This window comes from Tachyglossus aculeatus, chromosome 26 (assembly GCF_015852505.1).
Source record: "Tachyglossus aculeatus isolate mTacAcu1 chromosome 26, mTacAcu1.pri, whole genome shotgun sequence".
NCBI classification, from domain to species: Eukaryota; Metazoa; Chordata; class Mammalia; order Monotremata; family Tachyglossidae; genus Tachyglossus; species Tachyglossus aculeatus.
The window spans coordinates 14,787,100-14,801,248 of record NC_052091.1 but is presented as its reverse complement, the minus strand read 5'-3'; the positions used below and the strand labels follow the sequence as shown (position 1 = coordinate 14,801,248).

The window sequence follows — 14,149 nt, the reverse complement described above, 5'->3', positions numbered from 1 at the left end:
TATATTTGTTATATGTATATATGTTTGTACATATTTATTACTCTATTTATTTACTAATTTATTTTACTTGTACATATCTATTCTATTTATTTAATTTTGTTAGTATGTTTGGTTTTGTTCTCCCCCCCACCCCTTCTAGACTGTGAGCCCGTTGTGGGCGGGGATCGTCTCTCTTTGTTGCTGAATTGTACTTTCCAAGCGCTTAGTACAGTGCTCTGCGCACAGTAAGCGCTCAGTAAATACGACCGAATGAATGAATGAACTGACAGGTTCTGTTTGGGTCAGTTGCTGACCTCCAGCGGCCTTGTGGTTCCAGCCCAAGGGAGGAGGAGTTTCCTGACATTCAACCCTAATGCCACTTTAACGTTCAAGTTCTGCCAGTCTAAAATAAACCCTGCTACCTGGGTATGCCAAATCTGAATGTGGGGGTTCTTATATTTGTAAATCACCGCCATAGTAGCCAGCCTAGAAGGTAGGCTTGGTCTCTTCTGATGACTCCGCAAGGAACTTGAGCATTTCCTGTCACCATCACTTCACAGGAAGTCTCAAAATATACACTGCTCCTATTTTTAGCAAGTCAACTTTATCCATCTCTTACCAGCATGAAAGAAAAGTGCTAAAAAAAAAAAAAAAAGGAATTGGAGATCAACCGGTACAGACTCTTTCCTGACGTAAAGACAGAGGATGCCGTTTCACCTTTAAAAGATCGGAGCGAATCAGTAACGGAATTTACATTTTTTTTTCTAAGAACAGTCCTACTTTACTAAGTCAAAAAAACTCAAAGCTAACTGTCCTTCTACAATCCCAGCTGAAACGCGTTCTGAAAACGTCTGACAGACCAGCTGGAGTCGTCGCCTTCTTCTCGACTCAAATTTACGCTCCTGTCTCGTCTACTCAATTCGATTGTAGACTTCTTGAGGGCAAAGAGCAAGGCTTATACGACCACGGGGGTTAGGTGTGAACCCCGTCCCCCGGACGCTCTCCGTAAAGACCGGCTGGCTGCTGAACTGGAAACCCGGGAGTGGCCCATCACCAGGGGTTCTCCGGTTATTAGCCTACGCCCACATCTGGAATGAAGACCCGAGTCCGCAGTGGAAATTTAGGAACTCAGGTTGAAACCGTCCTGCCCCATTTTGTAGTTCATTCCGTGGCCAGGAATCTCCAGCGACGGAGCCCTTCGCTCTGCGGGTGATGAGCTCGGCAGGGTCCCTGGCAACGGAAGGCCTCTCCGGGACGGAGGTCCCCCCGACCCCAGAGATGACGGCTGCCTTCGGGCGGTCCCGTCTTGGGCGGCAGCGGGAAGCAGGAGCTCCGGCTGCTCCGGCGGCTTGGGACGGGGCCCATTCCCGTGACGGATCCCGCCGGGGCGGATCCGGGAAGCGAGCAGGGGAGTCCGTCCCCACGAGGCCCGGCTCAACTGGCTCAATTCCAGCGCGGGGCCCAGGAGCTGGGGCGAGTTGTGGTCAGGGGCTGGCTTCTGGAGCTCCTACCGAGGGAACTAGAGCGTCCAATGGCTCTAGCACCAACGGCCTATGGACACCGCGATGCCCAGCACATCCGAAACCATGTTGGGGCGCAGCCAACCTACCAGGGGGGTGCACCCGGGGCTATAGTGTTTGGCCCTGTGGTAGAAAAGGAGTCCATCCACCTAGAGAGAGAGAGAGAGAGAGAGAAATGAAGAGGAATCGGCCGTATATGAGCAGTACAGGAGGCTAAAAGTTTCAAGAAACCCAGTCACCATAAAGGGACAGCTAACTGCCCAACCGGTCACCTGTAGGGATCAAAATGCATCCTCACCGAGGCTTCCTCAGTGAGAGGAAACATTTGAATTATGCCCCCTCACACACCTTCCCCACTGATTATTACCCAAGGTAGTCACCCTAAAAAACACACTGCACCATTAGCAATGAACCATGTGGAACACTATGAAGCCAAGAACGATGGGCGGGCAACCATCCAGGAAGCAAAACCGCAGGACAGCCCGGAAAAGCCGTGTCTCGTTAACATAAGGCGGAAAGGACAGCTCTGATCTACAAGAAATGCTGGTTGGGCTTGTCACGGGCCTGGGCTGAGTGCTTCTTGGCAGGGATGATGATAATCATCATCATCAATCGTATTTATTGAGCGCTTACTATGTGCAGAGCACCGTACTAAGCGCTTGGGAAGTACAAATTGGCAACGTATAGAGACAGTCCCTACCCAACAGTGGGCTCACAGTCTAAAAATAATTGTGATATTCGTTAAGCGCTTACTATGGACCAGGCACTGTACGAAGCCCTGGAGTGGTTACAAGCAAATCAGGTTGGACGTAGTCCCTTGTCCCACGTGGGGTTCCCAGTCTCAGTTTCAAGCAGCGTGGCTCAGTGGAAAGAGCCCGGGCTTTGGAGTCAGAGGTCATGCGTTCAAATCCCGGCTCCGCCACTTGTCAGCTGTGTGACTCTGGGCAAGTCACTTCTCTGAGCCTCAGTTACCTCATCTGTAAAACGGGATTAAGACTGTGAGCCCCCCCATGGGACAACCTGATCATCTTGTAACCTCCCCAGCGCTCAAGTAAGCGCTTAATAAATGCCACCATTATTAAGATCATTATTTCACAGATGAAATAACAGACACAGAGAAGGGAAGTGACTTACCCAAGGTCACAGAGCGGACGCGTGGCAGGGCCAGGATTAGAACCCATGTCCTTCTGACTCCAGACCCCAGTGATCGAAGCCCATCCTGCTTCCCCGAGCTCTCTGCCGGCGCCGGGACTGTTGGGACTCCTCCCTCTTGGTCCTCCCTCCGGCATGTGCCTCTCCCCGGGGACCCACCTACCTGCATGCCCGCTAACTGGGCAAGGAAGCATGAGAGTGGCATCAAATCCGGAAGCAGGAGCCTCAGGGGTGGGGCAGCGGGAGGGGAAACAGCAGACACGCTACTGAAACCACGGGGGAAGAAGCGGCACCCAGGCAGAACTCAAAACCGGTGCTCTGGATGCAGCCCGTGCGTGGCTCAGTGGAAAAGAGCCCGGGCTCTGGAGTCAGAGGTCTTGGGTTCAAATCCCGGCTCTGCCAACTGTCAGCTGTGTGACTGTGGGCAAGTCACTTCTCTGGGCCTCAGCTACCTCATCTGTAAAACGGGGATTAAGACTGTGAGCCCCCCCCCGTGGGACAACCTGATCACCCTGTAACCTCCCCAGCGCTCAGAACAATGCTTTGCACGTAGTAAGCGCTTAATAAATGTCATTATTATTATTATTATTATTGTCCCTTTCCTCTGAGGTCACCCTTTTTTTGCACGCCCCGGGGCCATTAACAGCTCTATATCCTGGGCCAGGCACAGCAGTCTGTCTGTGTGGCCACTTACTGAAGGGAGGCCTCCTGTTTGTGGGATATTATTATATTTTTTAATGTTCTAGGGACTCATCTTAAAATTCCTAAGTGTCCCATGGAGCTTGGAGAGGGCTCAAGTGTTCCCTAAATCCAAATGGGGCCACGCCATAGTCTTCACTGGCTCCCCGAGGGGCCGTCGGAGCGGCACTTGGCCACGCTGCATTTGGGAAGCTCTGAGGAGCGGTGGGGGCTAGTGGGAAGAGCACGGACCTGAGAGACAGGAATCTTGGGTTCTAGTGCCGCTTCCGCCACATGCCTGTTAAGTGACCCTGGGTAAGTCATTTAACCACTTGTAAAATTGAGATTAAATACCCATTCTCCCTACCGCTTAGATTGGGAGCCCTGTTTGGGATAGGGACTGTGTCTGATCTGACAGTAATGTATCTCCCTCAGCACCTAGGACAGGGCTTGGCACACGGTAAGGGCTTAACTATTATTATAGAAGTAGCAGCACGGCACAGTAGACAGAGTCAGAAAGTCATGGGTTCTAATCCCGGCTCCACCACCTGTCTCCTGTGTGACCTTGGTCAAGTCACTTTTCTTCTCTGTGCCTCCGTTCCCTCATCTGTAAAATGGGGATTGAGAGCGTGAGACCCACAAAGGACAGGGACTGTGTCCAGTCCGATTTGCTTGTATCCACTCCAGCTCTTACTACAGTGCTTGGCACACAGTAAACGCTTAACAAATACCATCATTATTATTATTATTATTATCGAGTTCTTTTAACTAAATTATCGTGTTTCAACCAACACTGGTCGGCGACGACTGAAGGGGGAAAATGGGATTAGCGAAGGAAAGGATTTGCTGTGTAAATCTGGGGTGAGATGAGACCCACTGACACCTGGGCTGGGTGAGCAAAGAATGGAGCTTCTCTCGAAACGCCAACTGGGGCCCCCAACTTTTGTCCCGACCGCCTTTCCGGCCCCCGTTCGCCAATTCGGTTCTCCCGATGCTTCGGCTCACCGACGCCGGGCGGTCCTTACCTGAAAAGGGAAGTCCGTGGACAGGACTTTGCATAAGCTTTCAGGGGTGCATGGGAAATTCTTCAGCCCCACGAAGCTGAACTGGAAGAGAAAGGGCAGGGTAACTGAAGCGACGCACGGTGTAATTCCTCTTTTGTTCCGGCCTTTCACGAGCGCCACAAAAGGGACCCAGCCTGACCTAGCAACCGCAGAACAGGAATGGGCGGTATGACACCGGGCTTTCTTTCCTCTTCCTCAGCTCCGTGGATCTGCTTGCTAAGGCCCTCTCTCATGAAAAATCTCACTGAAAAACTGGGTACTCTCTTTAGCCCAACTGCAACTGCTGCTGACTCTCTTCTCTCTCCTTTCAGTCTGGAGGGACCCTTCCGCCCACCCTCCCCTACCCCTCAGGCTTTTCAGAGCTGCTGGTTCCCCTGTTCTCTCTCCCGAGCCACAGAAGCAGCCAACGATCCCGATTTTTCCCGACCACCTCCCCCAGTGGATCAACTGCCTTTTCAGCTGGGGAAATCTCTCTAGGCATCTAAGCCATTTTCGTTTCCAAGGCTTAATTAGTGATTGCAAAACAATCTGAAAATTTCAAAGAGCTAATGCACGTATTAAGTATTGTTAAGCAGCAACACGGAGAAGAGGAGTGCACGCCTCGCTAAACTAGATTAGGTTTCAAAAAAATTGAGCTCTAGATACAAACAACTTACCGGATTGAGCTTGCTTTTTTCTCCCAGTCCCTCTTCTAGCAACTTGGTGTGCATCCAATAAAATCGGACATCTGTCTGGAAAGGGGGAAAAAAGAGAATAAAATGAAAGGGCAGCCCACAACCCAACTGATCTGAGTTTCCCTTCAGGATGCCAATCTTCTGAATGGGAGACTTTGATTCTGCCAAGTTTGTCATTTTATACACCTAGCTGACACGCGTAACACGTGTATGGTTTTTGACCAGTTTTTTTTCTTTTTTCCTAAATGTCCTGTAGATGGTCAGCCCCTCGTGGGTCAGGGACAGTGCTGGAATCAATGTGCACGTATCCTGTTCGTGGCACAGCACAGTGCAAGAACTTAATGCGTGTTTCTCGTGACTTTTAAAATGAAGGTACTGTCTACTTACCCAACCTTTCTGCCTCCTGCTTTTTACCCACCCAACAAGACACACACCGCTACCAAACCACGTAGTGTCTCAAATCCCTTTCGTGCTCTGTGTTTTCCTGTTTGGGTCTCCCGGCCTTCCTTCGTTTCCCTATCTGTGTTACAACGGCCGTCTATGCCTCAGTCCTTCTCTGAATCTGCCTGTTTTTGTCTGTTCCTGTCTATATCTCTTACCCATTGCTCCCCTTCCTCGATTGCCATCTAAGCATTTCAATACTCTCAAAGCCCCCCAACTCCCGATGTACATCTCTTTATACCTTATCACTTCCTCCTATCTATAAAGTTAGCGTCTGTCTTTCCTGGTAGTCTGCAATCTACCAGAGAAGCAGCGTGGTGCAGACAGACAAAATATTTGTTATATTAATATTTGTCTCCCCTTCTAGGCTATATGTAAGCTCCTTGTGGGCAGGAAACATTTCTATCAATTCTGTTATACTGTACTCTCCCAAGTACTTAGTACAGTGCTCTGCAGACAGTATGTGCTCAAAAAATACAATTGTTCTGTCCCAGAGACAGAGTCATTCACTCATTCATTCAATCGTATTTACTGAGCGCTTCCTGTGTGCACAGCACTGTACTAAGCGCTCGGGAAGTACAAGTTGGCAACATATAGAGACAGTCCGTACCTAACAACAGGCTCACAGTCTAGAAGGGGGAGACAGACAACAAAACAAAACATGTGGACAGGTGTCAAGTCATCAGAATAAATAGAAATAAAGCTAGATGCACATCATTAACAAAATAAATACAATAGTAAATATATACAAGTAAAATAAATAGAGTAATAAATCTGTACAAACATATATACAGGTGCAGTGGGGAGGGGAAGGAAGTAGGGAAGGGGGAAAGGGGAGGAGGAGAGGAAAAAGGTCCCGAGAAGTGAACACATCTTAAGGCACGATGATCAGTAAATTAGGCTTAGGTTCTTCTTTCCTCTTGGTGCTCGGGACAACTTTATTAATGGTCCCAGATGGATGATAATAATTAATAGTAATAATAATAATAGTACTAGTGATGGTATTTGTTAAGCGCTTTCTATGTGCCAGCCACTATACTAAGCGCTGGGGTGGATATAAGCAAATAAGTTTGGACACAGTCCCTGCCCAACGTGGGGCTCACAGTTTCAATCCCCATTTACCAGATGAGGTAACTGAGGCACCGAAGTGAAGCGACTTGGCCAAGGTCACACAGCATACTAGTAGCGGAGCCGGAATTAGAACGCACGGCCTTCTGTCTCCCAGGCCCGTGCTCTATCCATTACACCATGCTGCCTCCTCCTTCGCCGGGAATTCCCCCCTCCCTGCTGGACTCTGCCTACCTGGAGAGAAGAATACCGGAGCTGCTCTCGGAAAGCTCCACTTTGACCCTCGTCTCCTGATTCCCACGTTTCCTCTCATACTTCATTTTTTTCCCCCACAAAGTTATGTTAGACCCAGGTGTCGAAACAGAGACCGAGGTGGAAGACGCATTGGATCGTGGTTGCGATAAGCCGCGTCCCGTAGCTGGTTGCGTAGACGGTAACAGGGACTCTCTCTCCAGGAAGGAACCCCGTAAGACGAGAAGGGGGCCGGGGCAGATGATCCCTACCTGGCAGTCATAGATGGGGTGTCCCCTCCAGCACATCACATCCAGAACGTAGTAGGTTTGGTTCACTTCACTGTAGATGCAATCCAGGATGGTAAAGTCTAGGGAGAAAAATGCAATGGATTCACCTAAACAGCTTCCGAAACTCAAAGTACCATTTTGCAGCTCTCTATTGCCACAGCAGCCAAATGTTTCGTGAGAACGTCGCCTTTAAGCGGCTTTTGGCCCAGGATGGAGTTTACGCAACAGGTCCTCCTGCCTTGGCGACTAAAACTCTTCATGACTGTTTAGGCTCTGAAACAGGTGGGGAAGAGCACCCCCTGCTCATTTCCACTAAGGATATAGCCACTTTAAGAAATGTTGCCACTGGAAAATGCTAAATGGTCATTTCCCCCAGGGGAAGTATTCAAACTGTGGCCACTGTGGTTAAGAAGGGCAGGACCAAATAGTTTACGGATGGAAGACCCCTAAGAAAAATCTTTGAAGGGCAGGGATCCAGCATTTAGTACAGTGCCTGGCACATAGTAAGTGCTTAACAAATACCATAATGATAATTATTATTATTATTATTTCTAGTAACTCTGTTGTACTGTCCCATTGCTTACTACAGTGCTCTGTACTGAGTGAGTGCTCAATAAATACTACTGATTGATAGACTCAATCAATCAATCAATCAATCGTATTTATTGATTGACTCATTCATTCATTCCTCTCAAGTTAACCTCCCACCTCCGACCTCCTGCTTAGTTCCTCTCCCCTGCCTGGAATTCCCTCCTAATTCATCATCAATCGTATTTATTGAGCGCTTACTGTGTGCAGAGCACTGTACTAAGCGCTTGGGAAGTACAAATTGGCAACATATAGAGACAGTCCCTACCCAACAGTGGGCTCACAGTCTGAAAGGGGGAGACAGAGAACAAAACCAAACATGCTAACAAAATAAAATAAATAGAATAGATATGTACAAGTAAAATAAATAAATAAATAGAGCAATAAATATGTACAAACATATATACATATATACAGGTGCTGTGGGGAAGGGAAGGAGGTAAGATGGGGGGGATGGAGAGGGGGACGATTCATACCTGACAAACCACAGCTGCTTCCCACCTTTAAAACCCCACCTGCCCTGTACTTAACTGAATATCCTACATATTTTATTATTTCCTCCTTCCTGTAATTTGCCTTAGTGCAGGTTTTCCCTGCCTATTAATCCTGCTGTACTCTCCCAAGTGCTTAGGACAGTGCTCTGCACAAAATGTTTGTTCAATAAACCCCATTTGTTAGATTCTTCATATCAATCAAGCATTTACTGGATGCTTACTGTGTGCAGAGCACCGTACCACGCACTTGGGAGAGTACAACAGAGTTGATAGACATGACCTCTGTCCATCAGGAGCTTACAGTCTAGAGAGGGAGACAAACTTTAAAATAAATTCCAGCTATATACATAAGCGCTGTGGGTCTGAGGATGGGGTGAATAGCAAGTGCTTAAAGGGTTCCAGATCCAAGTGAATAAGCAACAAAGAACGGAGAACAAATGGGGGAAATGAGGAATTAGTGAGGGAAGGCCTCTGGAGGAGATGCAACTTTAATAGGACTTTGAAGGGTTTTGCTATTATTATTATATTCATGTTAAGGTTTATTACATTATTACCTTTGTCTGTCCCTGAGCTATCTTTGCTGCCTCCTGGCAGAAGGGAAGCAAATTTTTTGAAGCAATATCCACTCTTGGTGTAAGCTGCAGTAGAGCCCTATAATGAAAGAAGCCAAAATTCTTGGTTATTTTCTTCATTCAATCGTATTTATTGAGCGCTTACTGTGTGCAGAGCACTGGACTAAGCGCTTGGGAAGTACAAGTTGGCAACATATAGAGACGGTCCCTACCCAACAACGGGCTCACAGTCTAGAAGACTCTATTTTCTTGTGGTTATCCTTTTCCGCCTTTCCCCTACACAGTGGGGGTGTCTATTCCAAAGAGCAGTCAACAAAATGGTCAGAAACTGAGATAATAACGATGGCATTTGTTAAGCGCTTACTATGTGCAAAGCACTGTTCCAAGCACTGGGAAGGTGATCAGGTTGCCCCACATGGGGCTCACAGTCTTAATCCCCATTATACAGATGAGGTACCTGAGGCACAGAGAAGTTAAGTGACTTGCTCAAAGTCACACAGCTGATAATTGGCGGAGTTGGGATTTGAACCCATGACCTCTGACTCCCAAGCCTGTGCTCTTTCCACCGAGCCACGCTGATGCAGCATGGCCTAGTGGAAAGAACGCAGACCCAGGAGTCAGAAGGACCTGGCTTCGCCACTTGTCTCCTGTGTGACCTTGAGCGAGTCACTTAATTTCTCTGTGCCTCAGTTAACTCGTCTGTAAAATGGGGATTAAGACTGTGAGCCCCATGTGGGACGTGAACTGTGTGCTTAGAACAGTGCTTGGCACATAGTAAGTGCTTAAAAAATACCATCATTACTATTAGCTAGTATCTACCCCAGTGCTTACAACAGTGCCTGGCATATAATAAGTACTTTAAAACCATAAAAAGACCCCACAAAACAAAACAAAAAATCAAACCCAAAGGCCTATCCTGAGACACTGTTATAACACTCAGGCCTCCATAACAAAAAGCACCACAGCAGATATTGCGCCAATCGAGAAACCAACAGAAAGTGCTCAGTGAGTGGGGAGATGGGGGCTTTTCAATGGGCCCACAGCTCTATGAGAGATATAATGTCCCCTGCTGAGTGAGGCTGATTCTTACCCGAGAAGCCACAACAAGGACTCGTTTTCCGACAGGACACACGACCATGATCCATTTCTCCACCAGATCTGCGGGGACGTCGATCAGCCACTCGGAGAGCATCAGCTAGGGAAGAGATCCAGGTAATCAATCAATCAATCAATCGTATTTATTGAGCGCTTACTGTGTGCAGAGCACTGGACTTAGCGCTTGGGAAGTACAAGTTGGCAACATATAGAGACAGTCCCTACCCAACAGTGGGCTCACAGTCTAAAAGGTAATGGAAAGGCAGAGGTTGGGGGAAGACCACATTTGCTGACAGCAAAATGATTTTTGATTTAAAAAAATGAGAAAGTAGTAGTAGTAGTAGTAGTAGTAGTAGTAGTAGTAGTAGTAGTAGTAGTACTAATAGATTTAATGGAATTTATTCAATGCAATGTCCTATACACTATTCTACCAGTACTTTTTATGTTGCTGGGAATCGATTTTGCAAAGAGTTTTCTTCTGATCCCTTTTGCAGCAATCTGTCCACTACATAAATCAATCAATGGTATCGATTGAGCACTTGTGTGAGAGCACTGTACTAAGCACTTGGGAGAATGCAATGCAACAGAGTTGGTAGACACGTTCCCTGCCCACAATGAGCTTACATCACATGACCTTGCCAGTCAAGAAGCAGCGCGGCTCAGTGGAAAGAGCCCGGGCTTTGGAGTCAGAGGTCACGGGTTCAAATCCCGGCTCCGCCAATTGTCAGCTGTGTGACTTTGGGCAAGTCACTTCACTTCTCTGTGCCTCAGTTCCCTCATCTTTAAAATGGGGATGAAGACTGTGAGCTCCCCGTGGGACAACCTGATCACCTTGTAACCTCCCCAGCACTTAGAGCAGTGCTTTGCACATAATAAGTGCTTAATAAATGCCATTATTATTATTATATTAATACCTTTCTTCCCTTCGAGACTACAAACTCGTTGTGGGCAGGGAACATATCTACCGCCTATGTTATAGCGTACTCTCCCAAGCGTTTATCCGCACATATTAAGTACTCAATAAATACAACTGATCAATTCATTGGCCACGCTGCTTCTGGCCAAGTGAACTGTCCCTTGCGTGATTTATCTAAGATACGGAGCCCAGAAGGAACCAAGTTCACATGCATTTTCTCGCAACGGTCACCAGACATCAGGACACTCCAGGAGCCAGAGGTGGCCGCTCACTCACCTGGTTGGCATAGCGCTTTGGTAATTTCTTGCCAACGTCAATGTCCATTTCCTCATCTTCCCTTTTGTCTCCCTCCTCCTCTTCTTCCTCCTCCTCGCTGTCCATTCCTGACCAGTCGTCCTCGGCCAGCCTCCTGGCATGGTTCACGTAATCCAGACGCTTGCTTAAAAAGGCAAAGAAAGGGTCTTATCCTCTCGCCCGCAGACACCCGAGAAGCAGCGGCTTGGACTCTGCTTCTGGAGTTTCGGCTGCTGAGGCAGCTTCGAGGGTTTCAGTGAGAGCAAGGGGCAGCCAACTGAGCCCCGGCTGTGATGGAGCCTTACAGAGGAACAAACCCCACCTTCTCCCCACCCCAGGACCCTCAAGGGAAGCTCTGGCGATATGAGTTAACTTTCTGGGAGATTAAAACTGCAGTTTCCTAAATAGGAACAGAGAATGAAAGGGAATCTCCCAAGCGGTTTTCAGAAATGTCTTTGAGTTCCCTCAAGCATCAGATGGAAAGAAAAAGCTGGGACCTACCTCCCTCTGTGGGGGTCTCCCATGATAACCTGGCTTTACTGAGGCCTGAGAGGAGCAGAAGGCTCAGGGAGCTCTGGGAAAGAGAAAAATGCTCCAAACCCAACTTTGCGGCTCATTTCCCAAGGCAGGGAACGCAATTCTTTCACCAGTCTATAAATATCAAACTAAAGAAGGCAACTTGGTTTCCTACCTGACATCTACATGCTCTTTAAAGCTACCCTTCCCTACAATCTTTGTCCGCTATGTGACCTTGGACAAGTCCCTTCACTTCTCTGTGCCTCAGTTATCTCAACTGAAAAATGGGGATTAAGACTGTGAGCCCCATGTGGGACATGGACCATGTCCAACTTGATTGTCCTGAATCTAGCTCAGCATTTACTACCTTGTCTTGCACACAGTAATTGCTTACCAAATGTCATTTAAAGTTACCCTGAATCTTATTCTTAACAGCATCTCCTTTACATGAATTTTCCAACCCCAAAAGTACTTTAACCAGATTTTTGTGAACTATTTCAAGCTAAACACACACACACACACACACACACACACACACAGACCTTTTATTCCAAGAATAAGTACATCTGAAGTCTTTTTATTTGGCGGGGAGGGGGTAATCCTGAAGGGAATGAAGAAAAGTTAAGGAATGTTTTTAAACAGTCATGCTTTAATGAAATGTCTTCCTCTGAGATAATGATGAATATCATCAAATCTGTTTTAAGTCAAAGATTCGTGGTAATTTTGATAGTTTTTGTATGTTCCTTGAGGGCAAGAATCAGACCTGCTTACTCCACCATACTCTCCCAAGCTCTCAGTACAGTGCTGGGCACACAGCAAGTATTCAATAAATGTCACTGTTTGATTTGCTTTATCTTTTCCGGAAATATGAGAAGCAGCGTGGCTTCGTGGAAAGAGCCCGGCTTGGGAGTCAGAGGTCATGGGTTCTAGTCCCTGCTCCGCCACTTGTCTGCTGTGTGACCTTGGGCAAGTCACTTAACTTCTCTGTGCCTCGGTTCCCTCATCTGTAAAATGGGGATTAAGACCGTGAGCCCCACGCGGGACAACCTGATTACCTTATATCCACCCCAGCGTTTACAACAGTGCTTGGCACATACCAAGCGCTTGACTAATACCAACATTCTTCATCTTCTTTTTCTTCTTCTTATTATTGTTAATAAAAACTTCACACTGGTTCTGCCTTTCACTGCATCAGTCCCCAAGGGTTGGAAGAGTCACGACATATCCCTTACCTGTTCGTAGCTAAAATTTATTCATTTATACTAATGTCTGTCTTTCCCTCTAGACTGTACGCTCCTTACGGGCAGGGAACGTGTCTACCAACTCTGTTGTATTGTAACAAGCTCTGACTAGAGCTTTTTAGACTGTGAGCCCGCTGTTGGGTAGGGACTGTATATGTTGCCAATTTGTACTTCCCAAGCGCTTAGTACAGTGCTGTGCACATAGTAAGCGCTCAATAAATATGATTGATGATGATGATGATGACTACGGTGCTGTGCACGCAGTGAGAGCTCAATACCATTGATTGATTGACATCAGTGAACTGGGAAGATGACGCTCAGAGTGGGCCATTCCGAGTGTCTTCGGAGTCGCTCCCCAATTAAGAAGTTTAATTAGTCCCGTTTAGGGGTCACTTACGATTTCTGGAGTTCCAGCAAGCGGCGTCGCCTCTCTCCCTGCTCCAGAGAACTGTACTTGGACTTATACTGGGCCAGGCGAGGGTGCGGGGCCGCCGTGCTGTTCAACTCCTGGGACACCGAGAAGCTGCTGGCCAGGGCCTGAGTCAGTTCATCCATTTTGAGATCTGCGGCGGGAAAACGGGAAAAGAGGATGAAGAGGGAAGCCAAGCGCACCTACTGTCTCTGAGGCGAAAGATGGCTTTGCAGATGGCCGGACAAGGAGAAGGCAACGGGGAGGGCTGAGGAGGGGCAGCGATGCTCCAAGGATGAAGGAGGAGGCACACGACTCCGGACAGCTGGGCCTCGCGCCGGTGGGGGGAATGGAACGGCGTTGGAAACCCCAGTGGAAAATCCATGGGGTGACGGGAAACGAGGCCTGTGGAAGAAGTGGACAGGAGCGATGGAGCGATGGAGGGAGCGGGAGAGTTGGCTGGATGGCGGGGGAGGCCGGCAGGGAGCGGGGAAGACAATGGTCTGGGGGAGATCTGGCCCCGTTCTGGTCACCTTCCTCTAGCGCCGGCCGGACGTGGGAGGGCCACACACGATGGCGGTGGCGGGAAGCTGAGGAGAGCCCCACGGGAGGCAGAGAGGATGCGGGGGGATGATGGATGGGGATCTGAGGGGAGGCAGAAAGGATGGGGGGCGGGAAGCTGAGGGGAGGCGGGCGGGATGGGAGGAACCCGAGTTGGGGGGGGGCCTGAAGGGAGCCAGAGATGGTGGTGGGGATCTGAGGAGAGCCTGAGGGGAGGCGGAGAGGATGGAGGGTGATGGGGAGCTGAGGGGGGGGGCAGAAGGGGATGGGCGGCCTGAAGGGAGCCACACACGATGGCGGTGGCGGGAAGCCGAGGGGAGGCAGAGAGGATGCGGGGGATGAGGAGGAGCTGAGGGGAGCCACAGG

At 48.5% G+C, this 14,149-nt stretch overlaps 1 protein-coding gene across 1 annotated transcript; it reads right to left on the bottom strand.

Annotated features, from left to right (window-relative positions):
• Window positions 1-564: 564 nt before the first annotated feature.
• LOC119945882 (snurportin-1-like) lies at window positions 565-14,149 on the bottom strand. Its single transcript, XM_038767125.1, has 9 exons — window positions 13,756-14,149; window positions 13,211-13,376; window positions 11,039-11,201; window positions 9,842-9,946; window positions 8,734-8,830; window positions 7,080-7,177; window positions 5,050-5,124; window positions 4,355-4,435; window positions 565-1,648 (listed from the first exon to the last, which is right to left on the bottom strand). Exons 2-9 carry the CDS (start codon window positions 13,366-13,368, stop codon window positions 1,517-1,519), a joined length of 909 nt encoding a protein of 302 aa, XP_038623053.1. The 5' UTR covers window positions 13,369-13,376; window positions 13,756-14,149; the 3' UTR covers window positions 565-1,516.